This window comes from Nothoprocta perdicaria, unplaced genomic scaffold (assembly GCF_003342845.1).
Source record: "Nothoprocta perdicaria isolate Ctin4 unplaced genomic scaffold, notPer1 scaffold_52, whole genome shotgun sequence".
NCBI classification, from domain to species: Eukaryota; Metazoa; Chordata; class Aves; order Tinamiformes; family Tinamidae; genus Nothoprocta; species Nothoprocta perdicaria.
Genome location: NW_020455777.1, coordinates 1,016,455 through 1,035,384, shown reverse-complemented (window position 1 = coordinate 1,035,384; position 18,930 = coordinate 1,016,455). Strand labels below are relative to the sequence as shown.

Sequence of the window (18,930 nt, the reverse complement as noted above, 5' to 3'; positions counted from 1 at the left end):
AAAGAAATTGTTTGAATGAAAGAAAAAAGGGTAAGAGTGGCAGGAGATTCTCACACACTGATTATGTTGCAGCTGATATAGCAGTTTTTACTTAAAAATAGCTGAATAATTCAGAGACAGGTAGAGATTCTCTTCTGCTCCAGCAGCACGAAGTGGTTGCTAAGCAAGTTTAAACTGTTGCAGAGCCAACACAGCATGAACCAACGAATGCCACAGGACTGACCTTATGGCTCTATGTCAAAACATACAAAAAAAAAAATGACCAGCATCTTTGAATAATGYCCACCTAGTATAAAAGACCAGTTGTGAAGGTTTGGTCTGCACAGTGCAGCATAATTCACATTTGGTATTGCCTGAAAATCCTCTGTCTAACAATGTCAACAATTGTGGAACAGGGATAATGGTCTCAAGGACTTAAGACATGAACAATGAACACACCAAACTTACATGTTTCTTTTGGAAGCAGACAAATTCAGTAATGTTTACAAAAGGATCATGYCCTTCTCAAGCATGTGTGAGACTTCTGATCTGTAATGCATCATTTTGTGATGGTGCATAAGAAGGCAATTGATCCTGGACTCACTCCACAAAGCATGAAATGCAATATGAACAAGTAATTTGAAGGAAAATGAACTCCTGGACCAAAAATATATTTCAATGCTCTGAGAGCTGCTTGGAACAACTTGTGATCTGGTTAGGTTGAAGAATATGAACTTGATGACCCAATAACATATCTAAGCCTGAATACCTCTTACTACAAAAGTTAGTATGACATACTTTATTTTGTATCACAAATGACAGCAGTATATGCCAAAAGTACTGGATTTTTTCTTTCTTTTTTTTTTTTTTTTTTCCTGCTTCCCTACAGAGAAGTAATAAACAGTCAAATTTATTTTTTTTCTAGGAAACAGCTTGTGGTAAGGACGCACCTGCACGCTTTCATGCCTGCTAATATGTATCACAGAAAAGGGGAGGACAAAACAGTTACTAGGTGCTATCAAATAGGTGTAGACAGAATCAAATCCCATCAAACCCATCAAATGTGTTAATGATACTCATGACACTGAAAAACAAAGGTCTACCTTTGCTCAGTGAACAAATACCATAGCAACTTAGATCTCCTGAAGATTAARAGCAATTTTCAATGTTTTGATTATATTCTCAAATAAAATTGATGGCAGATTGAAGAGAAGCTCCAGAACAATGTTTTCAAATACTTTGTATTTCATTATTTCTAAGTATTCCTCTAAAAAGAAAAGCACGAGTTAGTTAAGGATCACAGCACAGTGGTATGTTTTTAGAAAGTTGGTGTATTTAAGATCCAGTTACATAAACTACTTTTGGGGAATTGTGCTCATAAAGCTTTCCTGAGGGTGACAGTTCAGTTTAGTTTTACCGTTCTGAGTACAACTTCAGTCATAAACGCAGTGTAGCTGCATATTAAAGCAGCTGAAGATAATCTATGTGCAGGTATGTTGATTACAGCTCCAGAAGAAGCAGTATCTTACGGTGCAGGCGTCATCGCAGATTATGCTTATCTCTGCCAGGGCACCAAAGTGGTTCTGAGAGGTTAAATACCCGGAGAGGGAGCAGTGTGATCTACAAACATCCTCCAGTATCTCATCAGGTGCAATTCAGGTCAAACCTTTCTACGAAATGCCTAGAGTCAGACCTGAACGTCTTCCAGCACAGCGTTTTCACAAATCTAGCAGCATTATGTTCACGGCCTTGCTGCTTATTCTGGCACAAACATGGCAATTTGAATGACACTGAAAGTCCATTTTGCTGTCCTTAAAACTGTTACCCAGAGAAAACAATAATATGTACCATGTATTTATGTATGCATGTAATGCATCCATGTCGATACAACATGTACCCATAACCTGACAATTTTCCCAGTGAGGAAATGTTCGGTGAATGACATGTTTGAAAGGAATTTAATGAGCTGCATTTAGCAGCTGTATGTAAGTCTACTAAATGCCACGAAAGATCCCTTAGGAAGAACTGAGCATTCATACCTTGCAGACTTAGGCCTTATGTGAAGCTTTGAGGCAAGTTGATAGGTAAGTGCCTGGTCTTTATATTAGTCAAGAGGCCGTGGTCTATCTCCACAGATAATGTTATAAAAAGCTTCCTCTATAAAGTYGCATTTTGGAATACACTATGATTACTTGGAAATCAGTTTTCAGTTTTCATGGAAAAAAAAAAGTCATAAAGGCAAAAAAAAGCAATTAAAGACCCTCAGCACTGCAGGAGCTCAGCTCTGCATCACAGCAGACAGAAGACCAGATCCRAACATGACTATGACTTCATTACAGGTAGCTTCGGTGGTATTTAGATACTTAAATTCAAGTATGTACTTAACTGTTGTGAACTACTGCTACTACATGAGTAGCTTGATTCCAAACTGCTGAGGTAGCTCTAAGGCATCTAAGTCATAACTGAAATGTGTTTGGAAACTGAACCTCATATGATCCTCTATATGCCCTATGCCCAAAGGCATTGCCATCTAGGTTGTGCTGAACATCAAAGCTCCCATCTCAGGCTTAGGTTCACATGGTCATGTCTGAATTCCCTCTGGATCTGTGCTGGGAAGCATAGACACTTAGTGGCTCTAACCCTGCACAGAAAAGCCTGTGATTTTCCTCACAAGGGGCCRCCAAGAGGCCTTGTACTGTCCTGGCCAATGGCCCAGGCTTGGTGGAAATGTGCAGGGGACTGAGAAGCTGGACGGGTGCGAGCAGCCTGCTCTTTGCCATGAAGTCTCCCCATTCTCATCACCACACGCATCTGCAAAACACACGAGTGGGCAAAGAGAAATCCCGCCGTGAAACGCCGGGCCCCGGGCTCCTCGGGAAGCCGCTCCGCGCTTCCGCGTCCGCAACGCGGCAGCCGAGCAGCCGCCCAAGCTGCAGCAGAGCCATGGGCGGCATCTCCTCACCCGGGCCTTGCTTTACATGACACAAGACAATGTACTCTTTAGGTACTTATGTTATATTGCATTACGTTTAAAGGAGCCAAGTCGTCCAGAGAGATTGCAGGGCACTGCAGCAGGGCAACTTCTCAGAACTGCTCTCTTCCCTATAAACACACTTGGCAGTTCGCAGCACATCAGCTTGGTTGCCTGTCACACACCTCACATAGTGAGAAAATGAGTGTCTAATCATGCTTGGGACCCCATGCAGAGATGTGTGCCCTAATAAGGGTCTTTATCCTTATTAATGTTGGCATTACTGAACACATCTAGTTTTAAAACCGTAACAACATGCTGACAAGAAAATTAAGGGTTAAAAAAGGCGATACTGCAGTCCTGTTATCACTGCTGTGTTCAGGCCTGGCCCCAACATGYGTCTGTTATATTTTTAAAGCAGTCAGGCACAGCAGGATTTCTATGTGGATTTAAACATTAAATGTTGCCCCATGAGGCTGGCAGCCCAAGCACTGCCAGGATGTGCTGGTACGTGAAAGGGACCCTGCACTTCCCTAGAAATGAAAATGAAACCCATTTATTTCAAGGGAGCCAGAGGAAGTAAATGGTATAAGCAGTGCAAAGCAAATGATACTGTGACTTCCTGTTTTGTTAGAATCCAGAGTGCTAGTACTAATACAAAGATATTTTAAAATGGTTATATTAGTCATCTCCCCTTTAAATGAAGAAAGAAATCTCACTGAAACTGTCTAGAAAAACAGACTTATCCACCCCTTGCAAGCTGCCAAGTCTTATGATACTCGGTTAAGTTTAGGAAAAAAACTAATCATTTTTGCTTTATTAGCTATGAAGGAAGGCTATAATCTTGGCCAGTTAATGATGTCTTGAGGGTAAGAAGCAGACAGCTGGTACTTTATCTATTTATAATCATTTTTAAAATGGCAGTGCCATCCCTTCCCTCCCACTCTACCTCTCCCACACACACTCAGCATTTTATGAGTCAGGCTGTGAAAATATCTCGTGGTTGATGTAAAGATGAGGTTTTGCAAAGTTTTTTAGTGAAGAATGCTTGAGGGTCTTCTTCTTCGCCTTTCTTTTCCTGGCTGTGAACAGATCATATTTTCAAGCTACTGTTTACAGTAGGAGGGAAATTTTTTTTCATTAAAAATGCTATAGCTATAATTAACACTATAATTAAGATGAGACTATAAGAAAAATATATTCTTTCCATCAAACTTGTAAGAATTTTGCTGCTTTTCATGGGACATTCATCTTTGTAGGTGATTATACGAAAGCAATGTCTATAGTCATGCCTTTAGAGGAAAGGGGGCAATCAGGGTAAAATTACAGCTATCATCGCTGTGCTCACTATTTATGAGTGTTCCCATGCCCGACCCAGGCAGTCTGTAAGCCACTCGGGCATCTGATCTGCCACCTGATCTGGTGGCATCAGGACCAACAGTAGCTAGTGTCAGTGATTAGATCATCCCCTCTCAGTTGTCTGCAGCACCAGAGGGGTCCCTGGTGCCTCCCCACCAGCCACGGCTTGGGCCTGTGGCTCTCCAGGTCCAAAGGTTTGACTCTGTTTGCCCTTGTTGGAGGAAGCAAAGTGTGAGTTTACATCTCTATACAGTCTGGTGTATAGGCATGTCTTCTATTTTTCTTGGTTTAGTTTCTAGAGTAGACATTTAAACTAAACAGAATTCCATCTCTCTTGCTCTTTTTGCACCATATGGCATAAATATGAGTATCATCTAAATTTTCATTTAGTAGCTTCTCAAATACACTTCCTGTCAGAGTTTATTTCTCAAATACAGTATTTTTTTTTATCCATGCAAGAGCTGCTTTCAAATCTTTAGTTTATTTCTTCTAATAAAGTGCTAAACTACTATCTGACTCACCTCCACATTGAAGTAATTTAACTTACCCRTGGGTATAGGAAGAAAAACTGGGGAAATACTTTCTGTTATTATTCAGTGGTCTGTCAAAAAACTTAGGTGTTTCACGTACTTAAATAGGAGTTTAAAAAAAAATCCCAAGGGGAATTTTGCTAACTGCCACTTTTATATTAGGGAAAAATTATATCTTATCACATAGAGTTAGGATATTAAGAGGTATATAATCCTACTGGGTGTTGTGTCTTGTTTTTTAAATCACTTTTTTATAAAGAGTCTGTCTTTTCTGTTCTTTCACAGCTGCCAAATACTCTAATGGTAGCCTGTACAATATTGACCCTCATAGGGTTTTTTTCACCCTGTCATGTCTAAACTGTGGACTCAGTGATAGTGAAATAGGAAGAGGGAACTTAGTTATGATCAGGGAGGAAGGGTTTAGTAGAGGCAGGGATAGGACTAATTTTTTTTGTAATATTCACTAGTTTTATCCCCAAAGATATGCTGTCCCTTGCCATCTCCTGCCCCTAATCTTTGCATAAGTTTCATTTCCTCTACAGTACAGCAAATGAAGCGAGGAGCCTCATTACCTGCAGATCTTGCCTCATTTTCTTACTGTTGGTCTCACCATGTGACAAAATCCCTGTGAAAAAGAGAGAACATTTAATCAAAGGTTTTCGCCTGTTGCACATAGGCAAAGAACTTAATTAAGGCTGCATGGGAGGTGTTATTGAGAACTGCAGAGCGCTTAGCCTGAGTCTAAAGTGTATTATTTAAGTGGTATGTGTATGAACACACATATGATGCAGAGTTGCAGAGATGCAGAGACACATACATACTGATAAACATGCACACACACATACACAGACAGAAAGATGCATATTAATGTATATGTATTTCCTGAGGAAGTGGAACATGTGATTTCCTCTCTCTTTCTCTCCCTCAGTTTATCTCTTAAACACTTCAAATGTCCTAACTGATTTCAACCAGATCAGATAGAGCAGCAGAAGTCTTGGAGACATTAAATTCCTACGAGTTTTGCAAAAATTGTGCCTTGTGTAAAGAAGACAGGTACTTTATCAGTGACTGTGCCACTGACAAAGCATCGAGTGGAGCTCTTTCTTTTCCTTTACATTCCTAATGCTTTCTCCTTGCAGAGTCACGTGAGGAAGATGGAGAGGCAGAGGCTGGATCCATACAGAAGTTGTTCCTGGCCAGCACAGGAACAGGGCTGTGTACAGGCCAGCACACTCGGTCCTCCCGTGCTGGCCTGTGCATGAGCCCAGCTCTTGGGAAGGTCAATGCTCGGTTATTTTGGCAAGGTCTTGTCAGTTCTAGTGCAAATGACAGAAGGATGATAGCAACCTGAAAAATGGTATTTGTCCTCCCAACTTGGATTGGCATCCACTGAAGAACATTTGTCACCCCTTTTGAACTCGCAAAGGTTTACTGCAAAGCACCAGTATAATCTATTTCCTCCAGAAAGGTCAGGTATCCTCTACATTAGCAAATATTAATCAATCCTATATCCTATATCCTATATCCAATCCTATAATCCTATAACTCCCCACAACTTGCACAGGCAAATCCAGTTTGCTCTCTCATATTGTCTTTACTGCTGAACAAAAATATGGCAAAAGCCAAGAAACTTGGTGAGAAAAGAGCAAATTCTGGTATGTTTAGAAGTGCTTTGATTCTGTTCTCTCTGGTTTTTAGAAATGAGTGGCTGAGCATCACCAATTGACAATTGCTTTTTTTGTCCTGAACTCCATTTAAGGTTTTCCTTTCTTAAATTATTTGGCAGCACGATAGTAGGTCTCACACAGTGCATTTCTAGGATAAATAACATGTAAACTGGATGCAAGCTGTGTTTTCTCTCCAGTCCTCAGGGCTGCCTGTGAGCAAGGTCAGAGGACAAGTTAGTAAAGACGATAATGTTCGCCTATTTTCCAGCTGATGTTGCTAGCATGAGCAAATCTGCTGTGTCTTCATTTTTTTCACTTCCATTTTATGTAACTTCCACAATTTTGTGAGCGCTTTTCATTTTGCCATCTTTTCCTGCTTATTATAGCCTAGCAAGCTTTCTTGTGGAAGCAAGAAAATTGTCACTCCAACTTCTTTCTCCCTACAGAACAAAGTATTTTTTCTCCATGGCTTTACACCTCACAAAAATATAAAATGATAGACAATTATTACTAGATCAGAAAAGGTGTTTTATACTCAGTTTGCACAACAGCAGGTGATCACACCAAGTGCAACTGCTATACAATTAGCTCAGTATTTCTAAATACATACAGAGCTAGAAAGGGTAAGTTTTACTGGAAGTTTTCCAGTAGAAAGTGTTTGATCTTGCAGCTTGTGCTTGGATATTTGCTGAATATGTCTCAATCAGAGCTGTAAGACTGGGCTGAGCGTACCCAAGGTGTTTTGAATSTTTCAAGACCATGTCTTTTTCTCCATTGCCAGACCTGACAGTTTCAAATCATCACATTCCACTGTAGCTGAAGTGATTTATATGTTTTAGCAGTGCTGCAAGCTCCAGTCTTCTAACCTGGAACTCTCCATGAAAGATATTAATGCTCCCCAATGGCTTAAAATTACTTCACACACTGTAAAAGAAGCTATATGACTAACACTCTTAAAAGCTCCTATGTTTGGCAGAGACTTACATTTAAATCCTGGGCATGTAGAAAGCCAGATTCATACAACAATATATATTATTTTGTATTGAAAAGGTATTTTACAAGCTTTTGCTCTATCCTCCAGCTAAACATGTTAAAGTCTGTAAAATTACTCCCTGCCAAGTAAGTTTTAGTAAAAGAGTCAGGAACCCTGGTAGAATTTTTTTGGCATAAATGCAAACACTGCCTCTATTATATTATGCTTAGCTAGGCTATATACTGTCTCTGTTTCTCACTACTCCTCTTTTCTCTCTTTTTCTTCTCCCTGAGAGGTGTAGAATTGCACGTTCAGCATGGGGTATTGTTTATACAGACAAGGGGGTGGATCAGACACAGCACAAAGCAGATCCAAAGCTGCATTCAAGGATTAAAATAAATCCTATGGATTTCTCCCTCCTCCTGCCTTTCTACAACCTGGTAAAATGAGGGGGCATAAAGTAAGAGCATAGGAGACTGGATCAGCAGGTGTTGGTGTGTTAATTGGAAGMAGCTGGACCTTCGAGATTTGTTGCCAACAGCTCTAAAGTTATTTGCACAGGTAGGGTAAGAATTGTCCAGTGTGGAACTTTTCCCATTTTTTTTTTCTCTCTCTTTCCCTTTCTATTTATTTAATTATTTATTTATTTTTAAATACAGGACAGACTGTCCTTTTACCTCCCAGGGAAAAAGGAGGAAAGGTACTTGCCTTCCCTAACCACCTGAAACACACTGAAGTGATAAAGTCCTTTATTTCCTCCTTGCAGTTGCAAGCGCAAAATCTGTCCCTTCCRTCCTTGTGCTCATGAACACCCCTTCTGCTTGGGTGGGTCTGTCTGAGTCTGACAGACCCCTTGAGCTGGGTTCAAATCCTTGTCTCTTCCTCCTGTGCCCTTGCTTGATCCCACATTTGTTTTCCCATATGGCTTGAGTATCCTGTGATAGATATAACCCTGGAACTCTACGTAGGGCGACCTTTTSTTGCTGCTACTAAGACAGTAATTTCGGCCTCTGAACCCTTTTCTTTTCTCCCAGAGTCCTAATTCAATGTCTTCCTTGAGACTAATCTCTTGATACTGGCTCAGTAGAGTCTTGCCTTTGAACTAGTAATTCAGAGATCTGCTCCTTGATATGACTTCTCAAAATACARGTGCCAAAATCTGTGTTTGCCTTATCCCATCAAACTGAGGCTAAATCTGCTATCAGCACATCGCTGCCTCACAGCTACAGTCAATCACACCCAACAGGTACAACAGCAGGGTGATACTCAGTTTAAAGAGTTAAGCCTTTTTGATTGAAAGATCCCCTTCTGAGTATGAGGTCAGGCTAGAGGATTTCAGCACTGAGCCCAAGGGAGCAAATGGACCAAACCTGATTGTTCTTCTGTACCACAGAGAATTACTGATGTGTTAGTAAGGTAAATCAATTTTCGTCTCCCCTCAGAGAGCTAGGTTTGGCCAAACATCTTGATGTTTCTGCTAGGTTTACTGTTTATTTTTATTTCCTTTTTAATATATTTTCTTTCTTCTTTCTGTTACAAGAGGAAAGTGCCGTAAGCAGAGCAAAACCTACTTGCCTATTGCAAGAACTACAGGCCTACGGGTGGGCCTACGAGCAATGGGTACAGCTAGATACATATGGAGGATAAATTATTCTATAATAATGGGAGTAAGAAGTTTGTCTTGGTCTGCCTTCCCTTTGGAAAGGACAATCACCAAGGGACCACTGAAGCATCTACTGTGATGCCTCTGAGTTTAAGGAAAGGCTATTTTCTGAGTTTTATTTCTTAAGGAGAAGTTTCTATTCTGCAGCCTTTTATGTCTGCACACATACAAAATGTCAAAATTGAATTGGAAATTAAACATTATCTGGTCTTCCAGAGCTGCTGCTGAACTTTTGGTACCTGATATTTTGGTTTTATAGAACCCACAAACCCAAAGAACTACTCTGTTGGGGATGAAGGGCTAGAAGGGGTAGCTTGAGTAGTCAAATGCAGACTCCCAAGGACAGAGAGAAGAGCTGTTTTAYCTACAAACCTTTGCAGAGCATGCACACGGCCTTGGTCTGCAACCCCACCCGTTCCTCTCAACACTTGTAACAAGCAAAATCCACTTTACCAAAAGCCAAAAGCTACAAAGAGCAACATGCTCCCTGCAAACAGTGTGGCTTTGCAGGGTTGTGTGGGACAGTCTGTGGGACAATAGCCCATGTTGCCTGCCATCTTCTTCAGCTATGGAGGAGCTTGACCAAGACCTGAACTCCTGACCCCATGGGAAATTGGTTTTGTTGTTTGAGAGAAGCAGGGTGAAAGTCTGCAAACTTGGGAGTCTGGATTCCTGTTTCCCAGACCTGGCACTGGCCCCAGCTCTTTCTGTGATAGTTTTATGACTCGCTTTTCTTGTATGTAAGATGAGGGTAATAATATTTACCTTCTCAGCAAAGTGAAATGACGATTAATTGGTCTTTGTTTTTACAGTCTTACATGAAAACTGCGACTCATTGGAATGCCTGCCCACATCCCTCTGGGCAGCCCTCCTCCGGGCTGCTGCCGCCAGCGCGAGCGTGGAGCCCAGCAAGAGCAGCTGGTTTCAATCCTCCTTGAACCACGGAGCTCCAGGCAGGAACGCGCCTCGCTTTTCCCTTCTTCAGTCCCACACAAAGGTAGTTGTTGGGTTTTTAATGGAAGGCTTAGTGCAGATATGGGTGCTTTGAAACCACCTTGGTAACTTTTCCCCGAAATCTTGGGCCATCTCTGTGTATATTGACGAGCATAGAGTGAACCTAAAGTGGTTGCAAATTGGTGGCAAATTGTATTACAGGCTGTCCAGGAGTATCATGTTGTCTTTCAGTGAGGGTAAGGCCTCCCATTTCAATCTAATTGTAACAATATTCTTTGAATGAGAATGAATGTTAYGAAACATAACAGAAAGATTGTGATGACAACAGTATAAATCAGCAGAGCAGTTAATGAGAAACCCCTACGGGCCATCCATGCAAACACTCCCATTAGCTGGTCTTCATTCTCTAACTTCATTATTTTTTCTGCTTCACAGCAGAGGATTTACAGTCCTGGACCTTATATCCACTTCACTTTTGTAATAAAATGCTGTTACATTGCATTCTAAGTTTAAACTCAGTACCTGAAAGGAGAATTCTTGCTTGTGAGAGAGCAGGGAACAGCAAAACAATCCTCAGCTTTTCAAGAAACTTTGGCTATTCCCCCTGTTTCAAATACCTTCACTCTCTGATCTCTTTTGATCATACGTGTGAGATAATACTCCATAAATTATGTATGGATTAGGATAGAAAGCACTTACGGCATTCTTGCGGGTTCTCTAACCYGGGCTTTTCTTTCCTAGAGGATATAGATCTATAGGAATCCATATAAAAAAGAGAGTAAGAATCTTGTTTGTCTAAATAATAGGTTGTTAACTAATCCCCTGAATTCACAGGCTCACTTGTAGAAATCCAAGAATGATCACAAATTAAAAAGATTTCTCCATTTTCTTTTATAGTTGATCCTTCCTAAAAGAGGCACCGGATTCTTTGCTGCTGGAAACTGCATACATAGTACTAATCAATCACCTTTTATTTGTACTGAGTGCATGTGTGTTTCCTGGCATGTCGCGTGTGACATATGATCAAATCGTCCTTTTGGAGTAAAAAGAAGGATTTTTACTTCTTACAGCAACAGAGGACCTTCAGCTTGTGACAGGATTGGCAAGCAGACCGAGTCTGATAGTGGTCTGCTGTGCAAAGCAGGGCTGCTGTTGACATTTGTATAGCATCTTGGGGTTAAGTTATTTATCACCCAGCCCCATCCTGCCCACATCAGGATGTCTGTGTGGTAAAAGTGTATTGAATTACTGGCTGACAGTGTCTGATTCGGAAAATCACCAATATCAGATGTTCAAAACAGCACTTGGGCCCAAAGCAATAGCCTTCATATTTTATTTTTTCATATATATTTTTTGTATATATTTCATATATATTTTTCCAGGATAAGAAAGTATATTTGGTATTCCATTTATTTATGGTCTGCTTTTTGAGCCCTCACATTGAACTGAGGGCATTTTTCAGCTTTTCTCTGAAGTGTCTTTCAGTCCAGTGCTCCTTCCAGGGGCAGAAGCTTGACACATCTCAAGGGTACAACGCTCGCTGCCCTGAAAGCAACACAGGGAAACCGGCCTCCCTGGGAGAGAGGAGGTACCGCCAAGCACGAATAAGCACTGGGAAAAACTCCTGGGAGCCTGTTGAGCTGAGCGCTGGCTGCTTGCCACGCAGGACCCCCTTCTGAGAAGCTGTCTCCAGCCTCCTGACTGCTGCCCTGTTCAAGGAAATAAGATTTCGTACGTTATTTGTAAACAAGGGGAGCGGTGTCAAGGGCATTCACTTCTCTCGTTATTAATTTCTCTTCCTAACTTGAAAGAAATACAGAACCTTGAAACCTGTCTAAGGGTTAGGACTAAAAAAATAGAAAAGAAATGGTAATTTAAATATGCAGGGTGTGCCTGGCTCTCCTCAGGCATCCTGCAGGAGCAATCTTTTTCTCCATACCCCCAACTGAGGCAGCCACTGTCTACATTGCAGGATGCAATTGAGAATATAATTTGTTTTGGAAATAACCTCCATGGTAGTTCTGTCACCTGTTTGAAGGAAATATTTGTCATTGCCATGGTTTGGACCAAAAATGAGAGGTTAAAACAAAAAAGGCCAGTTACCCATGAAATGGAAATGCAGCGTTTTCAGACAGCTTTCTCTATCTCAAACATTCCTTATACTGCTGTACTGTTTATATTCCTTATATTCCTTGTTTATGTATAATTTCATGACAGTATTCTGAGGCTTTTACAATCTGTTGTGCAAATGTGTAAATATTGGTGATTTTTTATGCTGTATGGCATAACTTCATATATGGATTTCAAGGTATTTCACAAAGGACAATCCTGGTCCTCATTTTATGGATGGGGGATCTTAAGCTAAGATGTTGTTAAAATTGTTTGCTCAACATCACACCATAAACATGTGGAACTGTTGCGATGAGAGAGAGATTTGTACTGCAAAGCAGTATCCACCAGAAAAAGCGAGCAGTCTCCATCTCTGGATCTCAGCACTGAGCTGCTAACATGGATTCTATCGGAATCAAGGCTACCCAAATAATCTTTCAAAAATGTAGTTTCCTTTATTCACAGGTTAATCACTATATTTCTAAGTACACCATTTGTCTTTTTCTGTTAGCCTGTAGAAGAAAAGAATGTACCGTTGTTCAGAAACCCCAGTCCACACAAAAAAATGAAAGTCAATTGGCAGACAAAACAGGAAAAAAAAAAAAAACCCAAGTTACCTTTGACATCTACTGACTCAGGTTAGATTAGCAGAGAGAGAAAGGTCAAATACTGGCAAATTCCTTTCTCAGCTGGAGGGAAGCAAGCAGAAATCTTAGAAGCAGAAGTACATTCTTCAGTGGGGAATTGTAACAGAATAGAAAGAGTTGGAGGAAGAAAGAAAAGTACATAAAACTTCATCAAAATAACCAAAATGTAACTGCCATAAATATAGGACAATAAGTTTTGTCTTCATTTAATACTAACACAAGAGGTTTGGAAGTAAACAAATTATTTGGAAAATTAAATTAAAAGCAGTTCATTGGAAGAATGCTGTGAATGATGTTATCAAGGCTAAGTCTATGCCTAAAATAAGATTTTCCCAGGTTACCTTTTCACTTTTGTATCATTTTCATACAACTGTGAAATATTTCTCCCCCTTTGCTACAAATTGTTTTGTTCGAAGGATTTTTTTTTTTTTAAATCACAGATAACATTCTGGTGAACAGCAGAACATAAAACCAGAACCAAAGCAACCAGAAAATCCCATTTGATTTTTAAAGCAGAATTTGATGCAGTGACTAGGGCTGGATCCTCAATCTGGACTACAAAGCCCTCCTTACATTTACTGCACAAACTTTCCTTTCCAGTGTCATTAATTCATTACGAACAGTAGCACCTCCTCTCCCATCCCTGTTCAGAGCTACACAAAGCAGAAAATCTTTTAGCCAAAATAAGCCTTGTCCTACTCTCATAACCTCCTTGGTGCAGGTTGGTCTCTGCTCGCAAGCGGATGCAAGGAAATGGGCTCCCTGCTAGCTCAGGGGTCTCTGCAGGGCTGAGATGCACTGCAGACTCTTTTTGACATGGACCTGTGTGTTACCAAATCCTGGGCTTGGGCTATCACTTGTGATTTAAGTCACGATTCAAACCATATGGTGGGGCACCAAGTTCATTAGGCATCAATGGCAGGTTGAAGTAATTCATCACTGCTCTTTCTTGCGTTATGCAATCATATTAATGTACACGTGTGAGTCTGGGGGGGAAAAAAAGGAAAAGGAAAATATTTTTAGACTTACAAATTAAAGACTTCTATTCTGCAACAGACTGAAAGCAGGGAATATGCCTTTCCACAAGATGCACATACTCCCTCACACTTCTGCCTGCTTTCGGGAGGAGCAGTATGGATTAGCTCTTAAAATAAAGCCAAGGCCTCAGCGGCTGCCAGAGCAGGACCCAGGCTGGGCGCACGCCGAGGGCAGCAGCTGGTGCGGGGAAATGAGGAGGCCGCTTTTGTCCCTGCACCTGGCCGCGGTCTCGCCTCCGTGGACGGTGAACGGGGCGAGCGCCGAGGCGGCTGGCAGATTTTTCTGGAGAAGCATAAATTAAATGATAGCTGTGGTTGAAATATGTGACGTGTGGGTATTTAATATAAAAGAAGTGTGAGGAACGTGATCTCTTCTCCCCCATCAAGGAAAGCCTGTCAGCTCTCTTGTCTGAGGGACAAACAGGCGCGTGTGTGGGGAGCCTTTGATGAGGCTGGGAAGCGGGGAACAGCCAGGCCAGGGAAGGCAAATGAGCCTCCCGGCACACGGACTGCACTTTAATCCTCATTATTCTTTGTGGGTGCCACAGACTCTGATTGTTGCTTTTGTTAGCTATAAACAACTGAAACGTAACTCATCTATAAGACCCATCTGCTTGTAACAGAGAGGTTGGTGGGAGAATAGCAAGCGCTGAATTAAGGGCTCCTTAACGGAGCGGGTATATTCAATCATCGTACATATCTGCGACGTGTTCGGATTTGCAACATACAACAGCCAGCAGTTATTAACAGTGCAGAGTTTTATCCTGAGGCTGCGGAGGGGCGAACAGCTCCGTGCCCGGCCACACGCAGGAGGCCGGCGCAGCCGCGCGCCCGCAGCTCAGCGGCGGCCGCCCCGTTTCTCCAGGTATGTGGTTGGTACGCGGGCGGTACGCGTTTCTCCAGGTACACAGTGGCTGCAGGTGCTGCCGGGAACGAGGCCTGGGGCTACAGGGGCTGATTTAAGCACTAGCTGGACTTTATGCTCATGCGTTGCTGGAACTGGATCCTCCGCTTGGCACTGCGAGCTCTCCGACTCACCAGAGCACTTGCACAGCGCCACTTCTCTTGCTTTTCACASAATCACAGAATATTCAAGGTTGGAAGGGACCTCCAGAGATCATCTAGTCCAACCTTCCCGCTCAAGCAGGCACACCTAGAGCATGTGGCACAGGGTGGCATCCAGGCCACCTTTYGTGTTAAGTTCTGCAGTGCTTTGCCGTTCCCCTTCCACAAACATCTAAAGCAATCTTCCTGGTCAAATGAGTAATTGCAATTAGTAGTACCACAGCCTGTCTCTTGGGATCTCATTAAAACATCCCCAAAGCCAGAAGCTTACACACAATCGTAACAGGAGTCCAATCCTTCACCCGTCACTCCCCTCACGGTGGGAGACAGATTCCAGGGAGGGTATTCCCTTCTYCACTCAATGCTTCAAAGTTCAATCCACTTTTAAAAAGTAAACATGACAAACACAATATGAGGAGTTCTCCATCGCTTCCCCTTCAACAGCCACTGACCTCGCTACAAACTCTGAGAAAAAATCGCTCATGTATTGCTTGGATGCTTGCAGAAACCAGCAACTCTTTCTTGATTTTGGGTAACTTTTGGGTAACCCATTTTGGGTTTGGGTATTGGATCGTTTTGAAACTGAATTTGGATTGGGAGAGTTGCAGAAGGTTGAGATGGACTTCTCATCATTTTAATATTTTTCTGGTTCTTTCTCCTACATTTCCACAAAAGTAACTAATTTACCAACGTACCTAAATTAAGCTGTTTTCCTCCACTCCCTGAGCTGTTTACTCCCTTAGGTATAAAATTTGTGTTCATAACTTTTCTCATTGATCTGTTTTTTTGGCCACTGTCAGATGCAGAGATTTGGGCTAGACGGATCTTCAGTATGACCCCGCACTGCTGTTTTTAGGAAATTCTTCATCAAAATTCAGTGTGATTTAACAATGTGTGAACAACTGCAAATCAGGTTAGCTAAAGTGACCTTTCTGGGACTGTTGCTAGCACTCAGTTTGTATAGGCAAAGAAAAAACATATCAAAAAATAAGAATAAATACATAGGATTGTGTATGATGACTTCTTGTGCTAACATCTKTCTCCTTTGTTTATTAAATGAAACTAGTCCAATAAAGGAAGTCTTAAGTATGATAAATAAAAAAGATACAGTTGTGCAAAGACATCCAGGTAAGTTTTTCAAAGTTGGGGCAAATAAACTAACTTCACCTGTCTTTTAAAATAATTCATTTGGGAGCGAAAAGGTCACAGCTATATTGACTGTGCAATATCTAAGATCTTTAAGGAAAAGGATTGCTTATCTTTGAGCTATGAAAGATAAAAAGGCTGTAATGGATTTGACAGGATTACAAAGAATTGGCAACACGAGTGGGTACAGACGAGCCAGAAAGACTAAATCCCAGGCCAAGCCCCATGTGAAGATGGGTGAGGGGGACCCAGGCGTGAACAGGCAGTTGGGTCCCAGGGAATGGGGAACGAAGGGGCCATTGGTGACAGCTGAGGGCTCCCTAAGTSCCCACTAGCACCCACTCATCCAAGTAGGAGCGGGGTTGCGGCAGGGGATGGTGGCGATGGAGTGTCACAAACCTGTTGCTTTTGATGGCATCTTGTATTATCAGTCTGTCGGTGTAGCYGCTAAGACTACCTACGCTAGCAGGTAGCAACTTTGCACAGTCAAAATGAAATTAATTGGGCATTTAGAAAAGTCTGTAGCAGAACACGTGGCAAAACTAACTCTCTGTACCCAGCCCAAAGATGAGCACCATGCTCCCCAAGAAATTTCAGTACAGATCTCTCTGTGTGAGTCTGGCTGGCTGTTTTTCTCTGGAATGCAGAACCGACGGCATTAAATACCTTGGCTATGTACGTACTAGTCCCTAGGCCGGGGAAGTTAGGCAGTACAGCTAGTGGAACTGAGAAAGTTGAGCTGATTTTCACACTTCAAACTAGCCTGAACCTTTGCCCAAAACTCCTGCTTCAATCTACCAAAAACTTGTCAGAGGCCATAAGCCCAGCTCACAGCTGATCCACGTCCATATAAACTTCTGGGGTCTCCAACAGGCAACGCACTCCAAGACTGTGACCCGTGCCGTACATCCACGGTGTAATTCTGCTTCCACTCCCTGCATACTTATGCTTGACAACACCCACTTTGTTTATTCCAAATCGGATTAGAGACAACATGTCACTTTAGACAGGAAATTTCACTTTGCTGTGATAATCCAGGAGGTCCCTTTAGTCTTCCTGCAGCTATTTGCACCCTCCAGCTCTTCGTTCAGCGAGGTGTTTTGCCACTTTGCTACAAATCTTTCCTCACTAATTTAAACAAAAGGCCTTTCATTTGGCTATGCATTTAAGGACGGTTTTTTATACCGATATACAATTTGCTTTATACTAATATACAACTTGCTGCTACTCTGCCAAGTAGAACTGAACAAAAGAGCCTGGGAGGCAGAAACTCTGTGAGAGCCAGCAGGTACTTGGCACAAATGTGGAAGATTTTCTATTTTTTTTTTTCCTTCTCTTGAACTACAAGGCAGATCTCTGTGACTATCGAAACTGTTGGGAATTACTTGACCCCCGCACAGACCAGGGGTGCATTTCGCTGGATGGTGAGACCACTGGAAGGTCTCACCTACAAAACTGCACAAAACGCACGAGGCTTAAAGGCCACAGGACTTTGCCAAGACTGGACCTTGCAGACCAGGAAGTTCCGAGTTTGTGAAACTGACGTTTAGGCTGTTCCACTTTCGGGCCCAGACAAGGCATTTAAACCTCTGCTCCTCCAGCTCCCCTGCTCAATGCACGGTAAGCAGCGACGTTCCTTAGATCAAATGGGAATATTCAGCTAAAATTCCTCAGCTTGTCTAGGAAGAGAACTGGGCCTTTTTTTTTTTTTTTTTTTTTTTTACACTGTTTTAGAGGAACATCGGAAAGACTTTCTCCTTATAAGTCTGATCACTGGTTATTGCACACAAGAACACTAAACAGTGAGCATGGATCCATTCTTCTGTTTTGGAAACCAAAGAAATAAGGGAGAAATACCCTTTTATTAAAATAAATAGAACTTCTCCAGTTCAGATGACTGGGATCAGGATTTGTCCAAACTTGCAGTCTCAGTAATCAGCCACATTTTCTGTTCTTCCACTTTCCAGGCAGAAAGGCAATTTGGAAGCTTCAAAGCCGTGAGCTAAGGTAGGCACGATATTTAGTTTTGGGAATACAGGATAGTGTAAAAGAAATTATTTTAGAAGGTTTCTACCAAGACATAACACTGCAGAACTTTAAAGTCTCCTCAGTGTTGATGTCTGYAGGCAAATAAACTAGGCCATGTGACTAAAAACTTCTCACGTACTAGCTGCTTCAAAGAGTATTTGAAATTATAGTGGCTAATCTCCTCGGAAAACTAGGCGTAGGTACATGATGATCCAAGATCTGTGTCCAATTTCTCGCTAGAATTGGGAAGGATTTCAGATGAACTGTTATATTGATCGGCCATCACCCCTTAAACAACGTGTTGGCTTCCTACAGAGCAGCCCTCTGTTATGGTTATCATCCCCTGGCCTATCCAGTGGGGCTTAACCCCCCATCTCCGGGTAAGCCCTGCTTCTCACAGACCGGATTGGCCACAGGCCACTGGCTGCGAGCTGCTCCATGAGGGCACCTTCTGGGGCATCTCTCTGTGCGCCTTCCTTAAAGGAATCATGGAAACCTAATCTGCAGGATCTGGGTCAGAAGACGAAGGAAAAAAAAATGGGAAAAAAGGGAATTTGTGTACAGSGAAAGGCTCGCCGTGCTCAGAGTGAGGGCCCGGCTCGGGGCTGGCACGCGTTCCCATCCATGACAGGTTGTGCTTCCCTCCCGGGCTGGCACGGGCAGGCGCGCAGCRGCTCCGGGGCAGGAATCCCGGGAAGGCGCCGGGCTTTCCCGCCCGGCCTCGCAGGCGCTGCAGGCGGCCCGGCGGCGCCGCCATCATGTGCTCTTCCTGCGGCTGCCGCTCCCCGCGCCGTCCCCGCCG

General features: G+C 42.4%; 1 protein-coding gene across 1 annotated transcript in view; it reads left to right on the top strand.

Moving 5' to 3' along the window:
• Positions 1-16,483: 16,483 nt before the first annotated feature.
• The window catches only part of HECA (hdc homolog, cell cycle regulator), a 25,135-nt gene continuing 22,688 nt past the window's right edge, over positions 16,484-18,930 (top strand). The window contains exon 1 of the mRNA XM_026048194.1: positions 16,484-16,569. Within this exon, the coding sequence (XP_025903979.1) occupies positions 16,484-16,569 (86 nt within the window). The remainder of the gene's footprint in view (positions 16,570-18,930) is intronic.